Source organism: Saimiri boliviensis, chromosome 10 (assembly GCF_048565385.1).
Source record: "Saimiri boliviensis isolate mSaiBol1 chromosome 10, mSaiBol1.pri, whole genome shotgun sequence".
In the NCBI taxonomy this organism is placed as follows: Eukaryota; Metazoa; Chordata; class Mammalia; order Primates; family Cebidae; genus Saimiri; species Saimiri boliviensis.
The window spans coordinates 54,709,623-54,736,975 of NC_133458.1; the positions used below are offsets into that span (position 1 = coordinate 54,709,623).

The 27,353-nt window shown below is 39.3% G+C and overlaps 1 protein-coding gene across 12 annotated transcripts in view; it reads right to left on the bottom strand.

The window, feature by feature from the left end:
• The window catches only part of MAGI2 (membrane associated guanylate kinase, WW and PDZ domain containing 2), a 1,426,516-nt gene that overhangs the window by 57,032 nt on the left and 1,342,131 nt on the right, over positions 1 to 27,353 (bottom strand). For all 12 annotated transcript variants that reach the window (XM_039472765.2, XM_039472764.2, XM_074379315.1 and 9 more), the window contains one exon: positions 4,058 to 4,196. In XM_039472765.2, coding sequence (XP_039328699.1) covers positions 4,058 to 4,196 — 139 coding nt within the window. The remainder of the gene's footprint in view (positions 1 to 4,057; positions 4,197 to 27,353) is intronic.

The following is a 27,353-nucleotide window of genomic DNA, read 5'->3' on the forward strand; positions in this document are numbered from 1 at the left end:
TTCTCTTCTCAGTATGACATTGAGATGTGCATCAGGGGAGGGAAACTCACACTTCCCACTGAGTTTACAATCAACAAATTCTTATCCCGAGGACTGGAGTGGAGTTGAAGTATCTATCTCCTGAGCTTGTCTTTCAAGGACTTAACTATGAAAGGAACTCCTCCTTCAAAGCCCTCATCATTTTCCGACTCCCCTTGCAGCTGTTCAACAGCCTCCGTGTGCAGCCACTACTTTTGGGGCGGCATTTGTTGATTTCTGCCTCTGAATTGGCTGAGGTGTCACCTGACATTTAGTCTCCGGATAATTAGAGATGACATATTTGCAGCCTGTTTCTTCCTTCCTCCAGCTCACTTGGAGTCACACTGATTTTGTTTAGTCAACGATATGACAGATGGCTTCTGGTATTTTTTCAGTTGTACCTATGCTTATCTCTCAGTCACAGATCACTTTAAGAACTCAGAGCGAGAGTTTTGTATTTCTCTTGACTGAAACCAGCTTTTTCTTGACGTGTCCAGAAGTCCAGATAAGGGACTTTCTTCAAAGCTGTCCTGAATTTTGAATCATAGGGGTATCAAAGGGAAGACTCATTGAAATCCATCCACAGGGAGTGGTTTTCCAAAAAAAAAAATCCATTTTCCCATGATTAGGGTACATTAGGAAAGCGTAGGATTATATTCCTGGCTGTATCTACTGGTAAACTTAAGTACCTAATTTTCTTTTTCCATAAGCACTTCCTTTGGTTATCATTTTGCTGTTACCAATCCTGCTGCTTGAGAATTAAAATATACTCTAGTTTATCTTAGACCAAAAAAAAAAAAATTCTTTTTTTAAACAGAAGCATCAAGTTGGTGAAAGAAGGCAGGCAATTCTGTTTCAGGATATAGTCTATTTGATGCTGGAGGAATTGTGTTCCTCAGCTGTGGGCACTCCCTGTATGTTGCACTCACTTACATAGTTCATAGATGTGGCCACTTCTCTAGCTTGCTTCTGGAGCAGAAAAGGTGAACAGAACAGGCCTGAGACTGCTCTCCTTAGAAAGGCCTGCTTTGGAGGGTGGCCATTGGCTGCTGCCTGGAAATATGACTGGTAAATCGTCCTCTAAGCCAATGTAAACCTTTTGGTAAATTATAAGAGTGTCTCATTGTATCTGCATCGTTTGTACAATCGGTTTGGTTTGTATTGAGGCTGCTTTGCATCTGGGAGTCTGGAAGTGTGGTACGTGCTAGGCAGAGGCAGTGAAAACCTTGGGCACTGAGTCTCTAGGGAATTTTCCTGAGCAGCAGTGTCACATATATATGGCTGCATTTTTGTTGCTGGAGGGAAAGAGTGTTCTGGGTGACAACCTCGTGCGTGAGAGAGGGAGCAAAAAGAAGCCCGCGTGGATTCCTCCAGACCCTACCTGTGTCTTTTCCCTTGTGGGCCCACTGTGTGTCTTCACTATATGGCTGTAACAAATCTTAGCTATGAGCACAATTATATTCTGTGCCCCAGGAGGCCTCCCAGAAAATCTCTAAATGGGGAGGTGGTCTTGGGGACTCCTGGACCCCATCTCCCCACCCATCAGTCCTTTGAAATTCCAGAAATATCACTTGATGGACATTATCCTCAAAGACGCTATGATCCATAATCTTGGTTTCTTTTGCCTAACCATGCATCTTGAAGCTTAGATTTTCCCAGAGAACTAATGTTTGCCTACTTGATGACTACTCTTTTAATTCCCTAAAGGAGATTGCTCTATGCTATAAGTTCTTTCTTGTGTGACATCATATCTAAAGTTATTTTGCAGTCAAAATCCATCTCAATTTAATATCAGAAGTAGTGGACAAGTGCTAATATTACTAACAAGTATGATTTAATGTTACACTTTAGAGGATTATATTTAGAAGAAATTCTGTGATACTGCTACAGTTAACAGTGTTGATGACTGGCCACTCAAAAGTGTGCCCAGGCCAGGTGCAGTGGCTCATGCCTATAATCTTAGCACTTTGGGAGGCTGAGGAAGGTGGATTGATTTGAAGTTCAGGAGTTTGAGACCAGTCTGGTCAACATGGTGAAACCCCATCTCTACAAAAACACACAAAAATTAGCTGGACATTGGTGGCTCACGCCTGTATTCTCAGCTACTTGGGAGGCTGAGGCTGAAGAATGGCTTCAGCCTGGTTAGCGGAGGTTGCAGTGAGCTGAGATCACACCACTCCACTCCAGTCTGGGCAACAACAGAGACCTCCAAAAAAAAAAAAAAAAAAAGATGTGCCCTGATACTTTGGTTAATTTGAGAATTTTACTGTAACCATATATTTTTGGGTGATGTTAAGAATTAATGAAATAATGTTGACATGATCTTGAATTTTTGTCTTGTTCAAAAACCTGTTTCTACTTCTTCATGATAGTTTGAGGTGGCTTCATATTTGTGCATTACAGTCTGAATTATGCCTCAGGTTGATCAGTAGTATGTTCTACCTGCTCACTACAGGTAAGCAGCTGCTGTGGTGGAAGCTGAGAAAGTGTAGACCAATAGTGACTCTACAGAAAAATGAAAAGAGCTCAGGATAGTCATGCTGGTTAGATTCACTTTTGGAAGATAAACTTGTTAGAACAATATTAACTCTATGAAAATGTCTGGGTATAGATAATATTCAGGTCTCACCGTGGAGTGAAGCATACTGTTAAAGGTGGTATGTTTTAGAAGTGATAAAATTTCACAGGTCACTTTGATATTACTGAATCAGTCAATGCTTGAGAGTGCAAAAGGTTATTCTATTCCGAGTTCAGATTCTTTACAAAGGGATTAATGCTGGTACGTTTTAGCAGGATCATACCTGTGCTTATTGATAACATATATATTTAAAAATATTTTCTTAGATCCAAGCATTAAGGGTGGGAGTCTGGGATGAAATATTTCCTTGGGCATAGAGCCAGCCCTACAGAAACTTCTGAATGCTTTTTGACTCACTGTGAGGGCTTGCAAGCTCTCTGTGTAGGCTTTGAGGGATGCATAAGATGCTGGAAACATAATGCATTTAAGGGCCTTTGAGTTTAGCTATTTCAGTAGAACCCAGGATATAGATCTGCCCTGCTAAGTAAGGAGATAGTCAGTTATTTAGACAATACATGCAAAAAGAATAATCTGAAATGAAAAAGTACTCTTTAGAATTTTTTTGCGGGGGTGGTAGGGAATAGAGGGATATAAGTGAGTCAATCTATCTCTATCAACTTTGAGCTCATTATTCAGGTCAGCAGTTAGCTTTTGGTTTCCCTAATCAGAACAGGTATTATCTGCACGAGTCTGACATGTCTGTATGCTTGTCTATTTCTGTCTGTCACTCACTGAGATTATTTTTCAAGACCTTGGCAGGTTTTGGTGCTTTTCATGTGATGACCACCCAGCTGTTTCTGATACTAGAGCTATGCTGTCAGTGGTGTCTGTAATGGGCTTCTGGAAACAACTTTAAAGATGTTCGAAGGCAAATCTGTGAATCAAAATGTGCTTTAAAGCCTTCCTCAAAAGCATATAGAAACACAACACAGGAGTGAATTTTCAGAATAATTCCTAAATGCCAAGGAAATGCAATCATTGCATGAACTGAAGTTTACATTTTAAACTTCACACCCTGAAGATATGTTGCTTGTCCCTGGCTCCAGTTATGAATCCTTTGAGGTAGTCTGATGCACAAGCAATGTTAGGAAATAAGTGATAAATTACTGTGTACTCAAATGAACAGCAGACTATCAGTCAAATTATAAAAGTTCTAATATTTCGGTAGTGCTAGATCTCCTTGCACACTCAGAGATGCCCTGAAAGGTCCTACGTTTCATATTTTCAACATTCCTGAATGGAGGGAGCAACAGAAAGAGTTCACACACACTTATTTCTTGGGCTTAAACATACATATGTATGTGCCTATATATATATATGTATATATATATATACACCTATTGATAGCTAAATATATATTTAGGTAGGAATAGAGAATGGATGTAGTTTTATAAGTAAGCATAGGCATTTATGGTTCACAGAAAAACAGAGCAAAAGGGTGAATGAAAACGTGAAACGCACCATATTCTGGGACCTGTCCCGTGCCTCTCTTGAGCAGCAGCCTCACCCGTCTTCCTCCGGATTTGATGAGTTCTATGGCTCTGGCATGCGTCATGTCCCTTGTGCTTTCCCCATTGATTTCAATGATTTGATCTCCTACCTGTTGTTTGAAGAAAAATTAAGTCAGCCAAAGATGGTTTTACTCAAGTTGCATTGTCAACAGAGTTTTAAAAAGCATGTCTAGATGACCTGAGAGCATCCGAACAATTTGGTGGCAGCCTGCTGCTTTTTGGAAAGAAGCTAGTCCCTGGCTGCATCCTGAATCTAATCACCAAACTTTATTTACCTTTACAGAAATGAAAATATCAGACCATGAAGGTTGTGGTCATATGTTACTTATATTCAGCCATTATGACAGAGACTGTAAACTAGTTAGCATTTTTTAAAATTAGGGAATATGTCTGATACAGAAATTCAAAATAACCTGGCACTTTTGCTTTGAATCAAGAAGTAAACATTTTAAGGCCTCTTCATTGAATCTATTGCCAGCTTTTGGCTTGGGTGTAGCATCTAATTTAACATTTTGGATGAATTTATTGGTTTTTGTGCTTCTGAGAATTTTTTGTATGTATCATTTAAATTTCCCTGGGTGCTGTTGTGATATTGCCTTCTTTGTAAGCAGTGGTTGGCTGATATTCACATTTGATGATGAGTTTTCTATCACAGCCCCGTGAATTAAAAGTGAGATTCTCCATTCTCCCCACGTGATCGATGCCTTGGCTGAATCTTGGCCATGCTCACACTTGATTGCCAGAAGCTGTCTGGTTAAATACCAGTTCCTCCTGAATTGTCAGAAACGCCTGTGTTCCATAAGCAATTCCCTTTTGGCCTTTGTGAATAGACAGTTGAAATAAAAGAGGTTCAACCGTGAGCACATCATATAACTCCCACAGTACCATTAATGTCAGGAACCCTTAAATTAAAAAAAAAGTCTCATCTCGGTGCAAGTAACATAAGACAAATTAACCAGCAAAAGCACAATGAGTTGCTTTGCAAAAAGGCTATTTTAGTTAGGTCCCTTAAACAAAGCAGATCTCAGTCTAAACTCTGTAATGCAACAGAACTGTAGAAAAACTCTATAGCTAGTCATTATCAATGTGGATCCTGAAGGCTGGCTGAGAACAGGAACACACATTTTCCATCACAATGGCAGGAGAGCATGAAAACAGGACCCCGAAAGTGGGGGGAAAGAACAAACATGTTTGTTGTAGCAAGGAAATGACATCTTCACCTATGGATTATTCTCGAAGGGTAAGTGTTCCAATGTAGTGAAGGTAAAGACCTCGCTTTGTATACTCACTCCATGGCTTTGGAAGTATGGATTTGGGGTGGTGAATGAGGTTTGCCTCACTGGCATGACTTCCACATTCCACAAAAAAACCAAGAAGACAAAACCAACTTAAATGTTTTAGGACCAGTAGCTTTCTTCAAGTTTCCTTAATTGTCTCATTTTCTCTGAGTCAACAGGCATAACTTGAAGTTGAATAGTTTGCCAGAGGCCATGTATCTAAGCCAGAGGCAGAAATGGGACCAATTATTCCTCCCCCCAGTAGCCCTTGCCCACAACAGAAACCTCAGGCAAGGAATTAAATTGAAAAAGTAAAACAATAGTTCCAACGAAGTTACGTATAGAAAAAGTGTTCCTTCCTGGCTGGACTCTCTTCTGAGCTTCAGACCCACATGTCCCGTTGATTACTACACCTTGTCACCTTGTTGTCTGTCCAACAGGCAACTCCAACTCAACAGCAGTAGAAGCAGTAGACAGGGCTAACTATCTTTCTCTCCAAGTGGTTCTTCCTCTTAATTCCCAATCCTGGTTAATGGCAACACCATTCACCCAAGCCAGAAACGTGGGGGTCATGCTATACTCCTTGTTTTCTCGACTTCCCTGCATCTGTCCCTGTCCTCATATGTATCCCATTGCTCACAAGCTCAATTCAGGCTTTAACATGTATTATTCCAGTATTCCCCATCATTCTTCCATGAACCTCTTTTCATTGTCACCAGAGTCATCTTTCTAAGGAAAACCTTGCCAAATGCGTCATGCTGACTGAGGCATTCAGGCCCATACACATAACGCTGTTCTTTTTTCTCCTCCTCCCCATAGGCCTGGTGATCTCTTGTTCTTTCTGAAGGTCAGCCTAAGCATCTTCTCCTCTAGGTGTCTTCCTTGACCCTATGCTCTTCACAAGCAGAGATGTCCACTCTCTCTGTTCAGTAGTAATGGCACCCCATTCTATTTATTATGCCTCATTACACATTCACGAGTTTCTGTCATCCCTCCTAGGTTTTGAGTGTCTTCATTAAGTAAATAACTTCTGAGCACCTACTATGTACCAGTCAGTCTACTGGGGATATAGCGATAAATGGTATAATTTCTATGTGCAATAACTTCTCAGTCTAGTTGGGAAGAAAGTGGGTAAATAAGGCCATTACAACTCAATGTATCTTTGCTATGACAGAGGCATTCACAAAGTATTAAGGGAACAGAAAGAAGGGACATCTAACAAAGAGTGGGTGGGGTGGGTAGTCTGGGAGAGCTGCCAGAGGTGCTGACATCTCAACTGAGTTTTGAAGTACCAGTAGGAGTTCCCCAGGCAAAGAGGAAAGCATTCTGGGCAGAGAGAACAGCATATGCAAAGGCTGCAAAGTTTGAGGGAATGGTATTTGGGAAACTGTCAGTTGTTTGCTATGCTGTTCAGGAGTTTGGGTTTTATTTTGAAGGCAACAGCAAGGCACTAAAAAGTTAAGCATGGGGTAACCTGACCAGGGAAGCAGAGTGGTGTTTAGAAATCTTCCTGCGGCATCAGTATGGAAAGAGGAAGGAGAGAAAGGTGGAAGACTGAGGAAGGAAGCTGAGCTGTGGCATTGTCACATGGTCTATCCAAGTGAGACATTAAGAGGCTGTGGGGAAGGAGACGATGGGGACAATGACACAGAGTCTGGGTCTCCTTTAACTGTGTGTCTGGATGAGCTGCACTGCATATATTTGTGAATGAAGGACTTCCATGTGGCTTATCTTGAGACCCATGGGAGAAGGAGGTGTAAATCCTCTTGAACTCCAGATCGAGTCTTGGCAGCCACTGCTGTCTGTGGTTAATGTGTCCTGAGACTGATTTATTATTATTATTCTTTTTTGTTTATTATTATTATTCTTATACTTTAAGTTCTGGGATATATGTGCAGAACATGCAGGCATGTTACATAGGTACACATGTGCCATGGTGGTTTGCTGCACCCTTCAACCCATCATCTACACTAGGTATTTCTCCTAATTCTATCCCTCCCCAGCCCCACCCCCAATAGGCCTTGGTGTGTGATGTTCCCCTCCCTGTGTCCATGTGTTCTCATTGTTCAACTCCCACTTATGAGTGAGAACATGTGGTGTTTGGTTTTCTGTTCTTGTGTCAGTTTGCTGAGAATGATGGTTTCCAGTTTCATCTGTGTCCCTTGCAAAGGACATGAACTTATCCTTTTTATGGCTGCATAGTATTCCATGATGTATATATGCCACATTTTCTTTATCCAATCTATCATTGATGGGCATTTGGGTTGGTTCCAAGTCTTTGCTATTGGGAACTGTGCCACAGTAAACATATGTATGCATGTGTCTTTATAATAGAATAATTCATACTCCTTTGGGTATATACCTAGTAGTGGGATTGCTGGGTCAAATGATATTTCTAGTTATAGATCCTTGAGGAATCACCCCACTGTCTTCCACAATGGTTGTACTAATTTATACTCCCACCAACAGTGTAAAAGTGTTCCCATTTCTCCACATCCTCTTCAGCATCTCTTGTTTCCTGACTTTTTAATGATTGCCATTCTAACTGGCATGAGATGGTATCTCATTGTGGTTTTGCTTTGTATGATAATTTTAACTGCAACTCCCTAAATAAATTTGGGATGTAATCTCTTTCACTGTCATCTGGATATGTAAGAAGATCAACTTATCGGTGGGGTGGTGGCAAGCGGGGGAAGAAGTTTTTTTGTTACTTTCCAACCTCATCTGACTTCACTGCAGCAGCCAATGTGTGACCAAAGAGTGTCACTTTCCTCTATCACAAACAGGAGAATTAATTTGATAAAATCAATAGAAAATTCACAGCCCTTTTAGAAATGAAGAAAAAGACCGGCTGTGATTCTGATGTAGTCTCTTTCTATACTCTCTGCCACAGAGCTATCTTCAACTGAGCTGTGTTACTAAAATGAAACTTCTAACATCTCCACTCATTCTTGGAGTATTTTTAAAATACCGAGTTCCAGTTAGAAGAGAGAGAGAGAGAGAGAGAGACACACACACACACACACACACACACACACAGAGAGAGAGAGAGAGAGAGAGAGAGAGAGAGAGAGAGAAAGAGAGAGATACCAAAACCAGATAAAGGTAATTCAGGAGTCTCTGTGTGCATTGCTTTATATGGGTGAGGGAAATACCACATTTGGGAAAGTGACCAAAGGACTGAAGAGGAATTCTAAGCACTCATTTTTTTTTCCATGGAAGAAATTCTTTTATCAGTGGTCCCTTGGGGCAACTAACAACCTTAGAGTAATGTCACAGGGGCAAGGCGGAGTGAGATAACGGCTATGTCTAGGGCACAGCCTAGCAGGTTCTGCATTTCTACTCATACATCATGGCAGATTTTTCTTTAACAAAACACCAAATCTTTGAATTTGCTTGGGGCTTTCCAGGTAAAAATCTTTTTCTGTTTTTTCCTATGGAAGGCCAAGGCAGGAGAAGGTAAACATCTCAGAAATCCTTATGTGGTTAATAGTTCCGGTTGTAAGAAAAAAATTAAACTCTGTACTGTATGCATTTTTGTAGTCAAGTCATATATAAAGTATTTGGCTTGTTTCAATGAAATATTTATAAGAATTAGATTAAATTCTGGATTTACTTCAGCTGTGAGTCATGGCAGTCCCAGCTCAAAGGGTGTCTTGGACATTGCTCAAAGGGTGACTTGGACATTGCTACAAACATGCTTAGCTGATTGTAAACAGTTAATTGCCCTCATGCTACTATTGCATTGTAGGAGCCTACTTTGCATGATCATATATGACTAAAATGATCCCAGATTATAATTAGGTATGAGGAAGTGATCTCCTTTGGAGTATTATTCCAATAAATTATGAATAATCTCTATTCCTTATTTCATGATGGACATAGCTATGGACCATTTTTGTGGCTAATGATCTGAGGTCACAGGCTAATGCCACCATTGTTCTTCCCTTGCAGGTGGTTTTCTCCCTCTGACACTAGACCCCTCATGGAAAGGGAACACACACTGTCTCTGTGTCGTCTGTAACTTCCACAATTTCTGAAAAGTAGGCCCTCCATTAATCACAGCTGAATCAATGAATGTTTGCTCTGCCTTTCAGTGACAGTAAACGTCTTCACTTGGACACCATATAGGTTAAGCTTTAGTGCACCCCAGCATACCTCAGGCTTTCTTGAAATACTGCCTTAAGCAGTTCCAGCCAAATCATGACAATTTCTTTCTTTCTTTCTTTCTTTTTTTTTGAGACGGATTTCGTTCTTGTTACCCAGGCTGGAGTGCAATGGCACGATCTTGGCTCACCACAACCTCCGCCTCCTGGGTTCAGGCAATTCTCCTGCCTCAGCCTCCTGAGTAGCTGGGATTACAGGCACGCGCCACCACGCCCAGCTAATTTTTTGTATTTTTTAGTAGAGACGGGGTTTCACCATGTTGACCAGGATGGTCTTCATCTCTTGACCTCGTGATCCACCCGCCTCGGCCTCCCAAAGTGCTGGGATTACAGGCTTGAGCCACCGCGCCTGGCCGACAATTTCAATGGTACTTACAGGAGACCAAATGAGGCTTCAGTAATGGTGACCTGCACACATTGGTCTTGACAGGTAAAGTTAAAGGAAACAAATGTTACGGTTAAGAGAAAGAGGAATAGAGGCTGAGTCTGAATGAAATCATGAAGTGCCAGGAAAAGGAAAAAATCAGAATTAGGGGCTTTGCTGCTGCAGTCATTACGTGGGGTACTCTGACACTGTGCTTCCTGTGCCCTAATGGCCCTGCTGGAGCGAAGGACAGGCTGATTTCTAACTCAATGGTGATCTTTAATATCTACTGGCTGTTTCCATGATTAACTTTGTGAGATATTATTTAATAACTATTGCAGTAAGAATATTTTTCAAGGGGTTACATGGAATGTTTTCATTAATCTTCCCATTTCTTTCATTAGATTGTGATTGAATTAGATGGGTTCCAAGTGCCTATTACAGAACCTGGCTTTTGTTTTAAACTGTTAGGCACGGTTGCCTCAGTAATGCGCAGGAGCCCATAAAATCAGCAGGTTTTTCCAGAGAGAAAACTTCTAATCCGATTGGAAACTGAAATACATGTTTGAGAGCACCCAAAATGTGAATTTTATTTGCTTCGATTCATTTATATATTGAAAACTGTCTGAGACTCTCTTTAGACTATGTTTTAGACAGTAATCACCTAAAAAGAAAACAGGCTGGGCATATTGGCTCATGCTTTTAGTAATCTCAGTGCTTTGGAAGGCTGAAGTGGGAGGACTGCTTGAGTCTAGGAGTTCAAGACTAGCCTAAGCCATGTGGCAAAACCTCAATCTCTACAAAAAAAAAAAAATACGAAAACATTAGCCAGGTGTGGTGGTGCATGCCTCGCTACTCAGAAGGCTCAAGTGGGAGGATCACTTGAGCCCAGGAGTTTGAGGCTGCAGTGAGTCATGATTGCACCTCTGTATTCCAGCCGGGGAAACAAGAGTGAGGACTTAATCTCTAAAACAGAACAAAATAAACCCCGCCCCCGCAACAAAACCGAAATCAAACCAAAAACATCCCAGCATCTTTTGAGAAACTTCATTCGTGGATGAATTTGTACATCCTGTGGATGCACAGAAGAGAAAAGACTCCTTCATCAAGGTTCTGCCTAAGCATGTACCTGCTTTGGAGAGTCACAAAGGTGAGGTGACCAAGCTGGTATCGGAAGTGAAAGGCCGCTGCAGGATTCTGAGAATTTGCCACTTGATGCAGGTGGTACGCCTTCTTTAGTGTTTTTATTATTTGTGTTTAGAAAAGATGTAGTCACAGCTCAGAAAATGTGTGGCCTTTGACTTGAGCACACTGCCCCATGGGGGAAGTGTTGCCTTGTCTGGACATTCATATCAGGAAGCTGGCTTTAGCAAAGATTTGGGGGGACCTCTCCCTTCCAGAGCCTCTATTTCTATTTACAAAAATCCTCTAAATTAAAACATGAAAATACATGTAAAATTTGAAGATGACACAGTATCCCTACTGTGGAAGTAGTTGAACTCTAAATTATGATTTGGTATCTTTCTCACTGATTCCTTCCTTTTTCCTTGTCAACTGTTACCGACATTTATCTCATACAGAGAATTTCATTAGAATGCTTCTTTCTAAATCTCCTTACTCTTCCAGGACTCTTTATTTTTATTTTTATTTTCTGAGATGGAGTCTCACTCTGTTGCTCAGGTTAGAGTACAGTGGCACGTTCTTGGCCCACTGCAACCTCTACCTCCTAGGTTCAAGTGATTCTCCTGCCTCAGCCTCCTGAGTAGCTGGGATTACAGGCACCTGCCACCACAATAATTTTGTGTATTTTCAGTAGAGACAGGATTTCGCCATGTGGCCGGGCTGGTCTTGAACTCCTGACCTCAGGTGATCCACCCGCCTTTGTATCCCAAAGTGCTGGAAATACAGGTGTGAGCCACGGCACCAGGCCTCTTCTAGGGCTCTTAACTGGGGTTGACGTTTAATTCTTTAAGTCCTCCCCTCCCCTAGCTCTGTGTATACTCTCTGGGCGATTGCTTTCCATCTTTCTTTGTTTGTTTTTTTTTTTTTTGAGACAGCGTCTCACTTTGTCACCCAGGCTGGAGTGTAGTGGCATGATCCTGGCTCACTGCAGTCTTGACCTCCCAGGTTCAAGCAATCCTTCTGCCTCAGCCCCTCAAGTAGCTGTGACTACAGGCGTGCACCGCCATATCTAATTTTTGTATTTTTGGTAGAGATGAGGTTTCACCATGTTGCCCAGGCTAGTCTCAAATTCCTGAGCTCAAGTGATCCGCTTGTTTTGGCCTCTCGAAGTGCTGGGATTACAGGTGTAAGCTACTGTATCTGGCCCCCTTCCTACCTTTCTAAAGTATTTGGCATGTTTCCATTTCGGTGCCTTTGTACATACTGTACGATTTGCTAGAATCTGAGTCCTCCTTCTCCCCACTTCAAAAAGGGAAATCCTACTTATCTCTTAGGAACCCAACTTCAGGGATGATATCATCTAGAGAGCTTTTGTGATCCCACCAGTCTGGGGTGGGTGCCTTTCCTGTGCATTTCTTTAGAAGTATTGACCTTTGCCAATATATTGTAACCTCTCCAAGGACAGGCACTGTGTCACATGGGAAATATCCACATGTATCTGTTCAGCAGATAGATGAACGATTGAAAGAAGGCATTTCTCAGAAATTGTCTTTTTGGCTATATGCTCCTTATAGTTTAAACCAGATGTAAACAAGATTTATAATAAAACTCTAATTTGGTTTCATAATATATGTCAACCAGGTTTGAGCATGATCAAATAATATAGCATATAGGAAGTGCCTTGTAATCTCTAAATATACAAATGTAATCTATTATTAATCATAGTAGTTATAATTATTAATACATCATTACAATTATCATCATAATGGTAGAAGAGAGGAAAAAACAGTAATAAGTTTTTCATAATGAATCAGAGAGAAGCAGTTGAGCTTCTGAAGGTGTATTAAGTGGGGAAATGATATTTTTCTGGAAATATCATTGAGAGGTTAAAAATGAAAAAAACTCTTCTGTTTGATAAGCACTGCCTGATAGAAATTCTTATAGGACATGAATGGTATTTCATATTCCATGATTTTAGATGAAATTCTTAGGAAAAGAATCTCACTGAATGTTGGACAGATAATCCAAACCCTAAACTAATACAGAGAAATAACTGCAAGTGTGGCAACAGACATGAATGTGAAGAAAGAGATTTTAAAGACAAGCTGGGTGGAGCCAAACATTTTCTACAAAGGAAAAAATAACTACCGTCATTCCATTTTTCATACGCTAGTTTGACTGCTCAGGCAAAAAGAGACTGTGGCAATGTCTTAAAGTCACCTGCCTGAGTAAGAATAGAAAGCTATCATTGGCAGCTCAGCTAGTTTATCTACTTGCTCAGAAATCACTTATATTAGGTTATGAAGTCAGTTTCCCTAGTTGACTGAAAAATAAACAAAAAGGAAATCAAAGAGGAAACTTTCTATTGTGAACTCTGGGCTGTTATTTCCCCTCCTAGGATGCAATTGAGAGAAAATGAGGGATTATTATTATGTATACTTATCAGATACTTTCATTTTCTCAGTGCAAGCATTAGGCTTTGTGCAATGACTTCTATATTGACTCATGATAACAATTCCTTGTTTTCCTGAAGCTAACTGTCTTGCATATTGCATTTACATTTCAACATTTTAGCGCCTTCTCTCCTCTCTGACCTCTGATTCTGTCTTTACATCTCTTTCTCTCAGACTGTGTGTGTGCCAGTCCTAGACCTGACAAGTTATCATTGTGAATGAGCATGAAAAAGGTATACCAAGATGTGTGGCAGGGACATTGGTTAGCTGGGATTTTGAAAATAAGTTAATGATGGGACTATTTTCGAAGTATGGGCAGGGTTAGGGCAGTCAAAGAGGGCTGTTGAGGCAATGAAGGATACACATGGCGAGTGCTGTTGCCACCTCCAGTCTGAAGGACATCAGGGTAGGAAAAGAAGTTACAGGGGCTGAGTGAGAGTTGGAGCCATGAAAGAGAGGCTCCCTGTCTAGAGCTGCAGCTGTAGCAGGAAGGAATGCTGCCAGGCCCGCAGCACCAAGGCAGGGAGCAACAGGGTAAGAAATACCTCAACCTCTCTGTAGCAGACAGAATAATGTCCCCCATCCCCAGATGTCCACCTGCTAGTCCCTGGAATCTGTGTTATGTTACCTCGCATGGCAAAAAGAGTTTGCAGACGTGCTGAACTTACGGATCTTGAGATGGAGGATTATCCGGATTGTTAGGGTGGGCCTGATGTAATCACAAAGGTCAAAGTCTGAGAAGTACAAGACAGAAGCAGAGGTCAGAGGAGAGCAGTTGTTAAGCTGCTGGCTTTGAAGATGGAGGAAGGAAATATAAGCAAAGGAGGTTCTAGAAGCTGGAAAAGGAAATGAAATGAGTTCCTACCCCAGAGTCTCCAAATGGAACCGGCCCCTGCTGACATGGTGCCTTTTTAGTGATACAAACGGATTTCAGACTTCTGACTCCAGCACGGTAAAGCAATCAGTTTGTGTTATTTGTGGTCACTCATTACAGCAGGAATAGAAAACGAATGTGCTTGCTGTCTTTCTGCCCTCTGGGCTCCTGCTGGTGCTTCTCACTGGCCAAATCCAACAGAAAGCCAGAAAGCAAGAGCGTTTGGGTGATACAGACATAGCCATCAGTCCCCCAGAATAGGGCAGAGAAGGAAGTAGAATAAATCTGGGAGAGAAGGTAGAACAAAGGAAGAACGAGCACTGGGGTGTGGTGGGTGTGGGATGGAATAGATTTTAAAACATCAAATATGCCAGATGAATACTTTAAGCAATAATTCATGAACAAGACAAAAATCAAACGGCAGCCTAGCTCAAATCCCATTGGAAAAACTGTTTTTTGAAAACCTGTATTTGTTTTAACATTTTATTTTAACATGTGTAGCCCCTATACCATTATAGAAAGAGGAGTGGCATCAAGGTTACTGAGTTGAACACTCTTTTAAAATTACCTAAGATGTCAGAGTTACCTTTAGATCTGGTCAGTTTCCAAGTCCTTTCAATTCTCCACGTACCCTGTCTCCAGCAGCTGCCTCTCATTTCCCTTTTCTCTTGCTGCCATTCTACATTAGCTGCTTCTTTCTTTCCCCTCTTCCTTCCATCCATATGGTTGCCATAATCATATTTCAAAGCTTCTCTCTGATTTTGCCTCACTCCTTCTCAAACACCTCCCCTCCTGTCCAAATGCTTCTTGAACAGAATCTAAACTCCTTGACATGAGGTGTAGATCCTGTAGGACCCTGTCCCTGTAATCTTGTACCTTATTCCCACCCTTCTCTGTTGTTTAGTCTGGCCCACTTGTACTTCCTCCACTCTTTCTTCCTCAGCATTTGTGCTGCTGTCCTCATTCTTCCTTATTATTTTTGTTATTCTCCCTGAATCCTTCAATCCCGTCTCCTAATCAAGCCCATTCTTCAAGGCTCTGCTCAGATCCTACACAAAGCCATCACTGATCACTCCAGGGGAAATTTATCCTCCCTTCTCTCTGCATCCACCACTCTTAGAGCTATTCCTCTTTTGTAGCACTTATAGTCATACTGCCTGATAGTCTAGTTATTTGTATATTTATTCTCCCCACTCCCATTTCTGACCTACTAAGTTGTAAACTCTTGGAAAGAGGGAGTGTGTCTTTGTATCTTCTAGTAGTAGCTGGTGCATTGTCTTAAAAATAATAGATAATAAAAACTTGTGGTGGGGGCAAAAAATGATCACTGTGTAGGGCATAAATGATTAATGGCAGAGGGAGAGTCTTTGCGGGAGGTGAGGGTGTGTGGGAGGCTGGAGTGAGACTTTGAGGGCAGCCGGTGCCTTGCTCACTATGGTTTTTCTATCAACTGAGGTGCCTGGCACAAGATAAAAGCTTCATGAATATTTCCTAAATGAATAAATAAATGCTATCCACTTCATTTTGGCCAAAGGTAACCTTGAATTCTGAGAGAACAAGGTCTGTAATACTCATTATAATATGAAGAAGGCAAAAAAAAAATGTATAAAGGTAAAAACAGCACAGTCTTCTACTTGCAAGGAGAGGCAAGCTTACAAACATAAGCCTTTACCAGCAACCAGCTGGGGAAGACACAGCCACAAGGTGGAAGCATCTCTTTTCTTTCTGACATAATCATGCCTTTGTTGGCATAACCGGCTGAAAGCAGGCAGATGAATTTTTGCATTTACTAGTCCTGAGAGAAGCACTGGAAATACACTCTTATTTATGATAGTTATTCTATAACTACCTCCCAGTATACAGTATGAGAGCAGAGATTTCGTTGGGGTTTCCACAATATCTTTTGTAGCTTTTAACATAGTAGTGACTGACGTACGTGCGTGTGCGTGTGTATGTGTGTGTGTGTGTGTGTGTGTGTGTGTGTATGAGAGAGAGAGAGAGAGAGAGAGAGAGAGAGAGATGAGAGAGTGAATGAATGAGATAGAGTGATTGATTGAATGATGTGGGAGTAAATGAAGGAAGCAGTTGCTGATAATTATTACTTTACACCCACTGCTATGGTCTGATTGTGTCCCTCCAAATTCATGTGTCAGAAACTTAATCCGCAATGCAGCAGTGTAGGGAGGCAGGGTCTTTGGGAGGTATTTGGGTCATGAACGGGTGAATGCTGCTATTACAAGGGCTTGCGGGAGTGGATTTGTCATCTCTTGCCCTTCTGCCTTCTGCCATGTGTGGAGACAAGAAACTATTACAGATGTTGGTGTCTTGATCTTGGACTTCCCGGAACCCAGAGCTGTGAGAAATAAATGTCTCTACTTTACAAATTACTCAGTCTCAGGTACTCTGTTATGGCAGCAAAAACAGACTAAGACACCAATTAAAGCATGTGCAGGGGCACTGAGGGCAAGGAGCTCGTCTTATTAATCTTTTTATTTCTGGTTTCTCCTATCCTTACTTAAGGTGATGATACTGACCTTCGGGGAGAATAGGAATTTATGAAAGATCTCATAGCTTATAAGTGGAAGTAACAAGACCAGTTGCAGTTTCCCTAATTCCAACACCCAGAGCTCCTTACCCTTTATGAGGTTGCTTTAGCACTGGGGAGGTGGGGAGTGGGGAGAAAGGCAAAATAGTAAGACTTTACTTGGTTCAGACTTAAAGCTTCCTTCTACATGAAGAAGCAGCTGTTTGAGATTTTATGATGTGTTATTAACCTTTGGGACATTGTTTGAAAATACGTATTCATGTGTTGTAAATAGCTTTGAAACCCAGGTTCATTTAAGCATGAGTAGGATGAAAAAGAAAGTCTGATTAAATGTGTACTGAGGATAGCCGTTAGTGTGAATGCATCTAGTTAGTACTTAGTGGGTCTGAATTTCCCCGGTCACTGTAACTACCTTCTCTTCAAATAAATGTTAGTTTTATAGTTAGCTTTCACAACTACATGTGTTAAAGTTTCAGACCGATGGGATCACGGGTGTCCTTGTGCCCAAGTTTAACAGTACACAAAGATTGTACCAAGGAGGAAAAACTCATGTCTCTGGGGTCTTTGGCCATAATAAAAATAGTCTTTTTTTAATAGCTTAATTTAAAGTCAGCTCTCCAGAGAATCTGTACTCATTGCCATAATACTCAATGGTATTGGCAGTGAGTGCATGGATTTTACTGATATTTCTATTGATATGCTAACACAGTGAATAGAAAGAGTAGCAATGCATCACTATCATTTTGATGCACAAAATAAACATTACCCATTTTACTTTCTTTTACTATTCAAAGTCACATATTAATTACTTAAATTTTACAACTAGGAAGGTAGCCTAGTGTCTAAAAATCTTGTTTCTGTTCATGTTAATTCAGATTGTTCATGCATGCATGAGAACAGCTGAGCTATGAAATTGGGCAGCATGTTTTCTGGCAATAATGAGGAGATAATATTCCTTAGGAGTATTTAAGTGACATCACTATTGATAGGTTAATTGGAAATAAAAATGTAAAGCTTTCTTAAATCACTAAAATAAAAAGCCTCTGGTTTCTTGCAACGCACTTTTTGAACTGTCCCACTTTGCATTTTCGGCTAATAACTGTCTGGTTAATATAACTGCAGCTGCTCTCAGAATTCCACATATATCCCATGGATAATCAGCCATTTCAAAAGGAGACTTTCCCATGCATCTCTTGATTCATGGTCATATTGTTATTTCTATTGCTTTACCAAATTCTTGAAAAATGACTCCTACATCCAATGAAGTATTAGGTTGTTGCAAAGGTAATTTCGGTTTTGGCCATTGAAAATGATGGGAGGCTGGGCACGGTGGCTCACACTCATAATCCCAGCACTTAGGGAGGCCGAAGTGGGCAGATCACTTGAGATCAGGGGTTCGTGATCAGCCTGGCCAATATGATGAAAGGCCGTCTCTACTAAAAATGCAAAAGAAAATTTGTGGTGGTGCATGCCTGTAATCCCAGTTACTCTGGAGGCTGAGGCAGAAGAATTGAACCCAGTGAGCTGAAATCACGCCACTGCACTCCAGCCTGGGCGACAGAGTGAGACTTCTTCTCTCAAAAAAATAAAAAGAAAAAAAAAGGGCATGGCAAAGACTGCAATTACTTACTTTTATACAAACCAATATATTAGAATATTTGGTGGAGAACAAAATGCAATTTGATGTAAAGTCACAAGAGCTGACTACAGTTGGGAATCTGATATAAGAGACACCCTCCGTGTTCAGAACCCAGAGTACCACTTGCTACTATTTGTGAGTTTCATAATTGATTTGAAACAGTTTGCTAAAGTGATATTACTCCATCATGTGTTCTAACTAGACTCAGATTATTTTTAGTTCTCTGTGTGAACATTTGTACTTATGCCACGAGATGCATGCATTTAGATTTCTGTCTCTACATTAAGATCTCAATTAATTACCCAAAAGCTCGTTATGGAGTTGTGAACCAGCCAGATAAAAAAATGGACCCTTCATAATAATTAGCACATGGCTTTATGCTAGATACTTTTGAAATATTACTTCACTTAATTCTCAAACCAGGCTACTAAGCAAGCAAAAGCAACCAACCAACCTTCTATGGGCTAGAGAGAGCAGAAGAATTCAAATTATCTCTGAAAAATGTAATTCTAACTTACATATATGTATTTATTTCCACTGGAAACTGACTAATAAATAAATAATGCAGAATGAGTGCCATTGGTACCAAGATATCAAGTTAATCTTTACATGATTATTTAGCTTGAATTGTCCCATGCCACTGACTATACCCCTTAATTTTGGTTAGACAGGTTTCTTTATTAACACTGTGGGTGACTGTTCAAGAGCGACTTCAGTCTACTTCATGATGCTTCCTCTGTCTGTGTATTTTAATTCCTTGAGTGTATTTTCCAGTTTTCTGTTGTTGGTTCCTGCCTTAAATTATGGTTCTTGTCATTTCTTCCATTACATTTCTTGCATTTTCTAGTAATCTTTGGATATCTTTCAGTGATACTCCCTCAAACCTGCCTGCATTCATCATTATATTGCTACTTGTGGAGGTTGGCCCCTCCTGTATTGTCCCTGTACAATCTTGCATTGTTCTTTGGTGTGATACTGCATAATCATTTTACAAATGTGGGACACTTGTCACCAAAGGACGGGGTACACATACATGAATGGAAACCCTCAAATTCATCACCATTCCTACAAAAACAATTCTACTGGCCTGTCCTGTTGGAAAATCCTTGTTTTCTTATTACCTTTGTTTTCCAAGGATATCACATTATTAATGTAACTGGTTTGACTAAACTGTCTGCAGTCACTGAGAGACAATGTGCAATTAATTTATTTTTCCAATAACTGCTACCAGCTGTGCTGTTGACTCCTGCCCTTTTCCCACTGGGTAGCAGCCTAATCCCATTATTTTTTCAACATTATAATCTATTAAAGTCTAGTGTAGTTAGCATTGCAATCTTCAATTAAAATCTCCCCCACTCTCATTACACACTACGCTGAAGGCTTGAGCTGCTTAAGTGCGGAAAGGGCCTTATTCTTTCTCTCCCCTCTGCAGCACCCCTTTCTCTTTCTTTATTCTTCCAGTCATTTAAGGAAGTGCTGGTGGCAGGGTATGTATGAGGGACAACATGCCATGGAGAGATCAAGAGTTGTTGATGGCAAGTCTGCTCTCTTATTTTTGTTGGTGTTCTCTGTATGGCATATCTTAATCAAGTGCTCACTTTGTGCCAGGTCATGTTAGGTGCTGGGGACATGGTAAGAAGACATCAAGGAAGACAAGATTTCTGATCTAAGCAAATTTAAATTCAGTGATATACATGCTGTCTCTCTCATGAGGATGATTTGGGTTACTTTTTTGGAAGATCCTAAGTCTTTTTTTGAAGACTTCTCCATATTGAGATATACAGATGAGGCTGGCCTCCTCCTTTTTCACTCAGTACCCCCTTCCCCACTACAGATATTCCAACCTACAGCCTCTTCAGTAGGGGTCACTTTGGTTAGCAAATGCCCCAATAGGTGTAAGTCCCAAATCACCTTTTGTAGTGTCTATTCAACCCATGGGAAATGATGGGAGTGCTGGCTTCCCCAGAACTACCTCTCTTTTCTATCTTTTCTCAGTCCTTTTCTCTCATTCCTAGCTCATGTGGGCCTCTACTGATTCAATGGCTCAGCTACTTTTAGACAAGAAGCAATCATAAATCTCCTATGGAGTGAAGTGCAAGGATGGTTCAAGCATCCCCAATTATGAAGGAGGAGAACAGGGTAAATATGATACATTGTTCCGTCATGGAGTATGAGGTGGAATGGAGAGAAGGGATGGTAAATGCTTTGCAAATACTGTTATCTCAAGTTCCCAACAGGCCCCACAAGGAGGTGGCTGACCTCACTACTGATGAGTCTCTAAATAAAATGTGAGAAATTTAGTTTTTGTCTTTGGCTGTAGCCTGAGTCATAATTTCAACATAATTGGAAAGATCTAGGCTGTGAACTTATATTATCACACCACATAGAGATAAAAAAAAAAAAAAGAACAGAAACAGGGAACTAGATAAAGCTTGTGGATTATCTGTTAAGTTTAATTACTCATTCTCTAGAAAATTGAAAAGTGACTTCATTTTCATTTCTTCAAGTCCTTATTAGTCAAAGTTTTTAAAAAATGGGTTACTGACTTGTTTTTTTTTTTAAACAAATGTGTGTAACATATGTTATACTATTAAAACCTATTTTACTAAATTACTATTAAAATCAGTTTTTACTGATTGGTTTTTTTTTTTAAACAAATGTATGTAACATATGTTTACTATTAAAACCTAATATGCTAGATTCTATTCTGATGGTATGTTTTTATTTTTTAGTTGTTACTGTTTATATAGGATAACTTACGTTGTGAAGGTATTAAGGACACTGTGGAGGAAGGTAATGTAGCAATGCTAGCAATGTGATTAAGAGGATGGGCTTTGGTGGAATTAGGAGCCTTGGGTTTGTACCTTATAACTAACACTACTTCTTAACTTAGAGATGTTGGACAAGTCATTTAATCTCTGCAAATCTCAGTTTCCTCATCTGAAAATGGGAATTATGGTGGTGTCCATTTCATAAAGTTGTTAAGAAGATCACAGGGGTATGCAGGTAAACTTAGCACAGTGCCTGTCACATGGTAAGTTTTCAATGAATGTTAGTTACATTAAAACTTATTCAACAGGAAACTTCAAACTCACCCTAAACCTGACCATTTAAAACTCTAATAATGGAGGTTATCTTCTTTACTGAGAGTTAACATTGAAATTAATGTATGTATCTCTGAGTTTAGAGTAGGGGTTGGTAAACTGTGACCCATAGGCCAAATCCAGCCCAGTGCTTGTTTTCTTATGTAACATTTTGTTGGAATGCAGCAATGTTTATTTATTTACAAATACTCTACAGCTTCTTTTGTACTATTACTGTAGAGTTGAGTAGTTACACGAGAGACTGCATGTTCCCAAAGCCCAAAATGTGAACTATTTGTCCCTTTATAGAAAAAGTTTGCCCAAGAGCAAAAATTGACAAACGGGATATAATTAAACATAAGAGCTTCTGCACAGAAAAACAACAACAACAACAACAACAACAACAACAACAAACTATCAATAGAGTAAACAGACAACCTACAGAATGGGAGAAAACATTTACAAACTATGCGTCTCATAAAGGTCTAATATTCAGTATCTATAGGGAAGTTAAATAACTTTATAAGAGAACAAACAACTCCATTATAAAGTAGGCAAAGGACAAGAACAGACACTTTGCATAAGAAGACACACCTGTGGCCAATAAACATGAAAAAAACCTCAACATCACTGATCATTAGAAAAATGCAAATCAAAACCGCAGTGAGATGCCATCTCAAACCAGTCAGAATGGCTATTATTAAAAAGTCAAAAAACAACAGATGTTGGTGAGTTTATGGAGAAAGGAAATGCTTATACACTATTAGTGGGAGTGTAAATTAGTTCAATCATTGTGGGAAGCAGTATGGTGATTCCTCATAGAACTAAAAACAGAATCACTATTTGACCCAGCAGTACCATTACTGGATATGTACTCAGAAGAATGTAAGTTATCCTGTAATAAAGACACATGTGCATCAATAGACATTGTAGCACTATTTACAATAGCAAAGACATGGAATCAACCTAAATGCTCATTGTTGACAGATTTGATAAAGAAAATGTGTTACGTATACAATGTGGAACACCATGCAGCCATAAAAAAAATGAGATCATGTCTTTTACGAGAACATGGATGGAGCTGGAGGCTATTATCCTTAGCAAACTAATGCAGGAACAGAAATCCACATACTGCATGTTCTCACTTGTTGTGGGAGCTAAATGATGAGAACTCATGAATACAAAGAAGGGAACAACAGACACTGGGACTGCTTGGGGGTGGAGGGTGGGAAGAGGGAGAGGAGCAGAAAAGGTAACTATTGGGTACTGAGCTTAATTTCTGGGTGATGAAATAATCTGTACAACAAACTCCCATGACACATGTTTACTTATGTAACAAACTTTCACAGGTATGCCCAAACCTAAAATAAAAGTTAAAAAAATAAAAAGTTTGCCAATTCCCAGTCTAGAGCTTTAAATTTAGGAAAGGCAACTACTTGTCTTCGTTGACATGTGCACTGATAGATGTGTGGGTAGGGTGTGGTTCACATGACTTTTTTTTTTTTTTTAAAGACAAGAGTCTTCGTTTGTCACCAGGCGCCAGGCTGGAGTGCAATGGCACGATCTCAGCTCACTGCAACCTCTGCCTCCTGGGTTCAAGCAATTCTCTTGCCTCAGCCTCCCGAGTAGCTGGGACCACGGGCACGTGCCTCTAAGCCCAGTTAATTCTTGTATTTTTTAGTAGAGACAGGGTTTCACCATGGTCTCGCTCTCTTGACCTCGTGATCCACCCACCTCAGCCTTCCAAAGTGCTGGGATTACAGGCATGAGCCACAGTGTGCGGCCGCTCACATGACTTTTAAAGGACCCTTCTCAGATTTATAAATACATGCTAAAAAAAATCATGTGTTTTTATAAAAATTAGGTAATATTAAAAAATATTACAGAGTTGAGAATGACAAAACACTCATCTTTGCACTCACCCACCATATTTTAACTAGGTTAATATTGTGAGAGATTTAATTCAAACTGTTTTGTGTAGAAAAGTCTTCAGGATAGATTTGGAGCCCCTTGTATCCCTCCTGACTTTACTCCTCTCCTCACAAAAGTAACTGCTATTCTGTAGTGGATGGGTGTCTTTCTAGTTCCAATTGTTATGATTTTCACTACATATGTACGTATCCATAAAGAACATACATATAGTATTTCAAATTTTAAAACTTTACATAAATAGCATTACATATGTGATTCTGCAACTTGTTTTTTGACTCAACATTATGGTGTTGCAATTTAGAGAATATAGAAGATATCTGTTCATATAGAGGCTATAGTTCATTTGTTTTCACTATTACATAATTCTCCATTATATAAATATTCTGCAACTTTTTTATTCTATTGATGTACATTTAGGATTTTCCCTTTAATATTTGCAATTAAAAATCATGCTGCAATAAACATTGCTGAAAATGTATCTTCATGTATATTAGCAAAAATGAGATCTATATACATAGTAGTGGAGTTGCTGACTGGTAGAGTATATGTCAACCCTTAAAAGTATTTGATGGTGTCAAATTGTTTTCCAAAGTTGGTGCACCAATTTACACCAATTTCCAGTAGTGACTGTAGTAAGTTCCTAGTTCTTCACATCCTTGCCAATGTTTGGAGTTGCCAGACTTTAAACTTTTGCCAATTTAACGGATGTAAAGTTCTATATTACTCTTTAATTTGTGTTTTCTTGATATTCAGTATGTTTTCAGATACTTATTAGCCATTTGGATCTTTATTCATAAAGTCTTCCTTAAGTACTGTGCCAATTTTTTCCCATTGGGTTGTCTTTCTTGTTTTTAATTCATAGAGTTCTTTCTTATTTATATGTTCTAGATGACATCCTTTATCTCCATTTTCAAATACAGATAATTTCCTAAGTCTTTAATTACATACAGTGAATAATGATCAGTTTAAGAACGATACTTAGACTTTATCACTCTATTTCACTTGTAAAATTTCATGAAATGTATTATCAATTCCTAACACAAATATTTTAATTGTAATTTGCAGACAAAAGTTTTATTAGAAGTTAATCCATAGATGTTAAAGAGTTCTTCTTTAGAAAATGAAAAGCATATTTCTTAAATAATTAAATTAATCATATAAATCAAAGTGAAAGGTTTTTTTTTTTTTTTTTTTTAAAAGCCTGCAGCACCTGGTATTTCCAGGTGAAAGTGAAAGTTTTTTTTTTAACCATCTTGTCATTTTCTTTAGTGAAATATTTAGGAAACAACTGAGTTATAAATGATTAACTTTTTCCCCTTAAATTATACATTTTACAATAGTGTTCTGTTTAATGCCCAATTGCCTATCTAGCCTATTCAAAAGTCAGTTTTGAGAATATATCAAATTAAATAGGGAGCTTTATAAAACCACTCTATTCCTTTTCAAATTTAGATATTCCCAACACAGATTTGAAAATAATACATCACTAAAAAGATAAGGCTTTTGCCTAATAGAAGAACCGATGCCATGTATTATTATCATGATCTATATAAAATATGAGGTTCTCCAAGCTCTTATTCCATAATTCTCCTCGCTGCAGCAAGAAACAATACATTTGTTAGCATAGAAAGCTATGATATACTTCTTTGTGCCATTGTTTTAACTGTTGCCATGTTCTCTTGGACATTTCCAATGAATTTCTGTTTTCCAATTTGCCTTTTCTTACTGCAGGATTTATTGCCGCTTGGGTACTTGGGAGATAAATGGAAAATTTACATGTATTCATTTAATTCCAGTACACTTTAATGTGCCAATGATAATAGTGTAGTCAGTTTAGAAAGAGTGGGAATTCCCACAAAGGAGTGGGAATAGAAACAACCAACAGTTTAAAAACTGTGAGTCACTGATTCTTACACTCTTCTTACAATGGATGACAATATTCTGTGTAGTTTCCCATATTACACATCTGAGTTCTTATTTTCATAGAAGCCTCTAATTCACCTTCATGTGGGAGCTCAAATATGAGACATACCTGTTTCCAAAGGAGCCTGGCTATTCAGTATGTCCCTCTAGGGCCTATCTGTGAGGCTGCCATATTGTACTTTGCATTGCTTCCCACATTGCTTCTCAGATTGTCCAATATCTACTATTTAGTTTCACCATCCCAACTCCTACTTGACATGTTACAAGGGCTGCTTTTTCCCCACAAAAGGATCTAAAGCACAATCTGAATCATACAACCCTGCATTCAAGGCTGAGTTATGCTTGCTCCACATCCTCCTTGGGCTACTTTTTTTTTTTTTCTTTTTGAGACAGCATCTCACTCTGTCATCCAGGCTGGATTGCAGTTGTATGAACATGTTCACTGCAGTCTTGACCTCTTGGGCTCAAGTGATTCTCCCACCTCAGCATCCCAGGTAGCTGGGACCATAGGCGCATGCCACTGCTCCCAGTTAGCTTTTTAAATTTTTTGTAGAGATGGGGCTCGTTATATTGATCAGGCTGGTCTCAAACTCCTGGGCCAAGTGGTCCTTGTACCCTAGCCTCCCAAAGTGCTGGGACTAAAGGTGTGAGCTGCTGCACCCAGCCAAGGGCCACCTCTTTTTGAAACAAAGTTTGGGCATGATATTAGCTGTGTGCTTGTTTGTATGTCGGTTTCATTATGTTGAGGCATACAGACTGGGAAGGAAGAAGTAAAATTGTCTCTGTTTGCAGATAACATAATCTTTTAAATAGAAAATACTAAAGAATTTACCAGAAAACTGTCAAAACTAATAAGTGTATTCAGTCAAGTTGCAAGATACACAACTGATATACAAAAATCACTTGTATTTCTATATATTAACAATGTCATATCTGAAAATAAATTTAAAAAATTCTTACAATAGTATCAAAAATATGAAAATACTTAGAAAAAAAATAAACAAGGTGAATGATCCATATACTGAAAACCATAAAACAGGGATGGAAGAAATTGAAAGAGACATAAATAAAGGAAATGATATCCTGTGTTCATGGATTGGAAGAATAAATAGTTAAAATGTCCATGATCTACAGATTTAATGCAGTCCCTATCAAAATTTCAATGGCATTTTTCACAAAAATAGAAAAAGAAAATCCTGGAATTTGTATAGAACCCTTTGGCCTCAAATTGCCAAAGCAATCTTGAGAATGAAGGGCAAGTTGGAGACTTAACACTTGGTTATTTAAAATTATATTACAAGGTTATAGTGACTAAAGTGATACATTACTGACATAAAAATACTCATAGACCAATAAAACAAAGATAAGCAGAGATAAGCCAGAAATAAACTCATGCATATGGGGGTCAACTAATCTTCAACAACATGAGTGATAAGAATACACAATGAGAAAAGGATTGTCTCTTCCATAAATGGAGTTAGGAAAACTAAATGTTCACATGTAGAAGAATGAAATGGGACCCTTATCTTACACCATACACAAAACTCAACTCAAAATGGATTGAAGACTTAAATATAAGACCTGAAAACTTAAAACTCCTAGAAGAAAATATAGGAAATAAACTCCTTGACACTGGTTTTGGCAATGACATTTTGGATATGACACTAAAAGCACAGGAAACAAAAGCAAAAATAAATGGAACTGCATCAAACCAAAGAGCTTTTGCACAGCAAAGGGAACCTTTGTACCACTGTTGATGGGAATATAAATTAGTACAGGCACTATGAAAAATACAGTGGTCCCTCAAAAAATTAAAAATATTATTGAACTGCCATTATGATCCATTAATCCTATTTCTGTATATATAT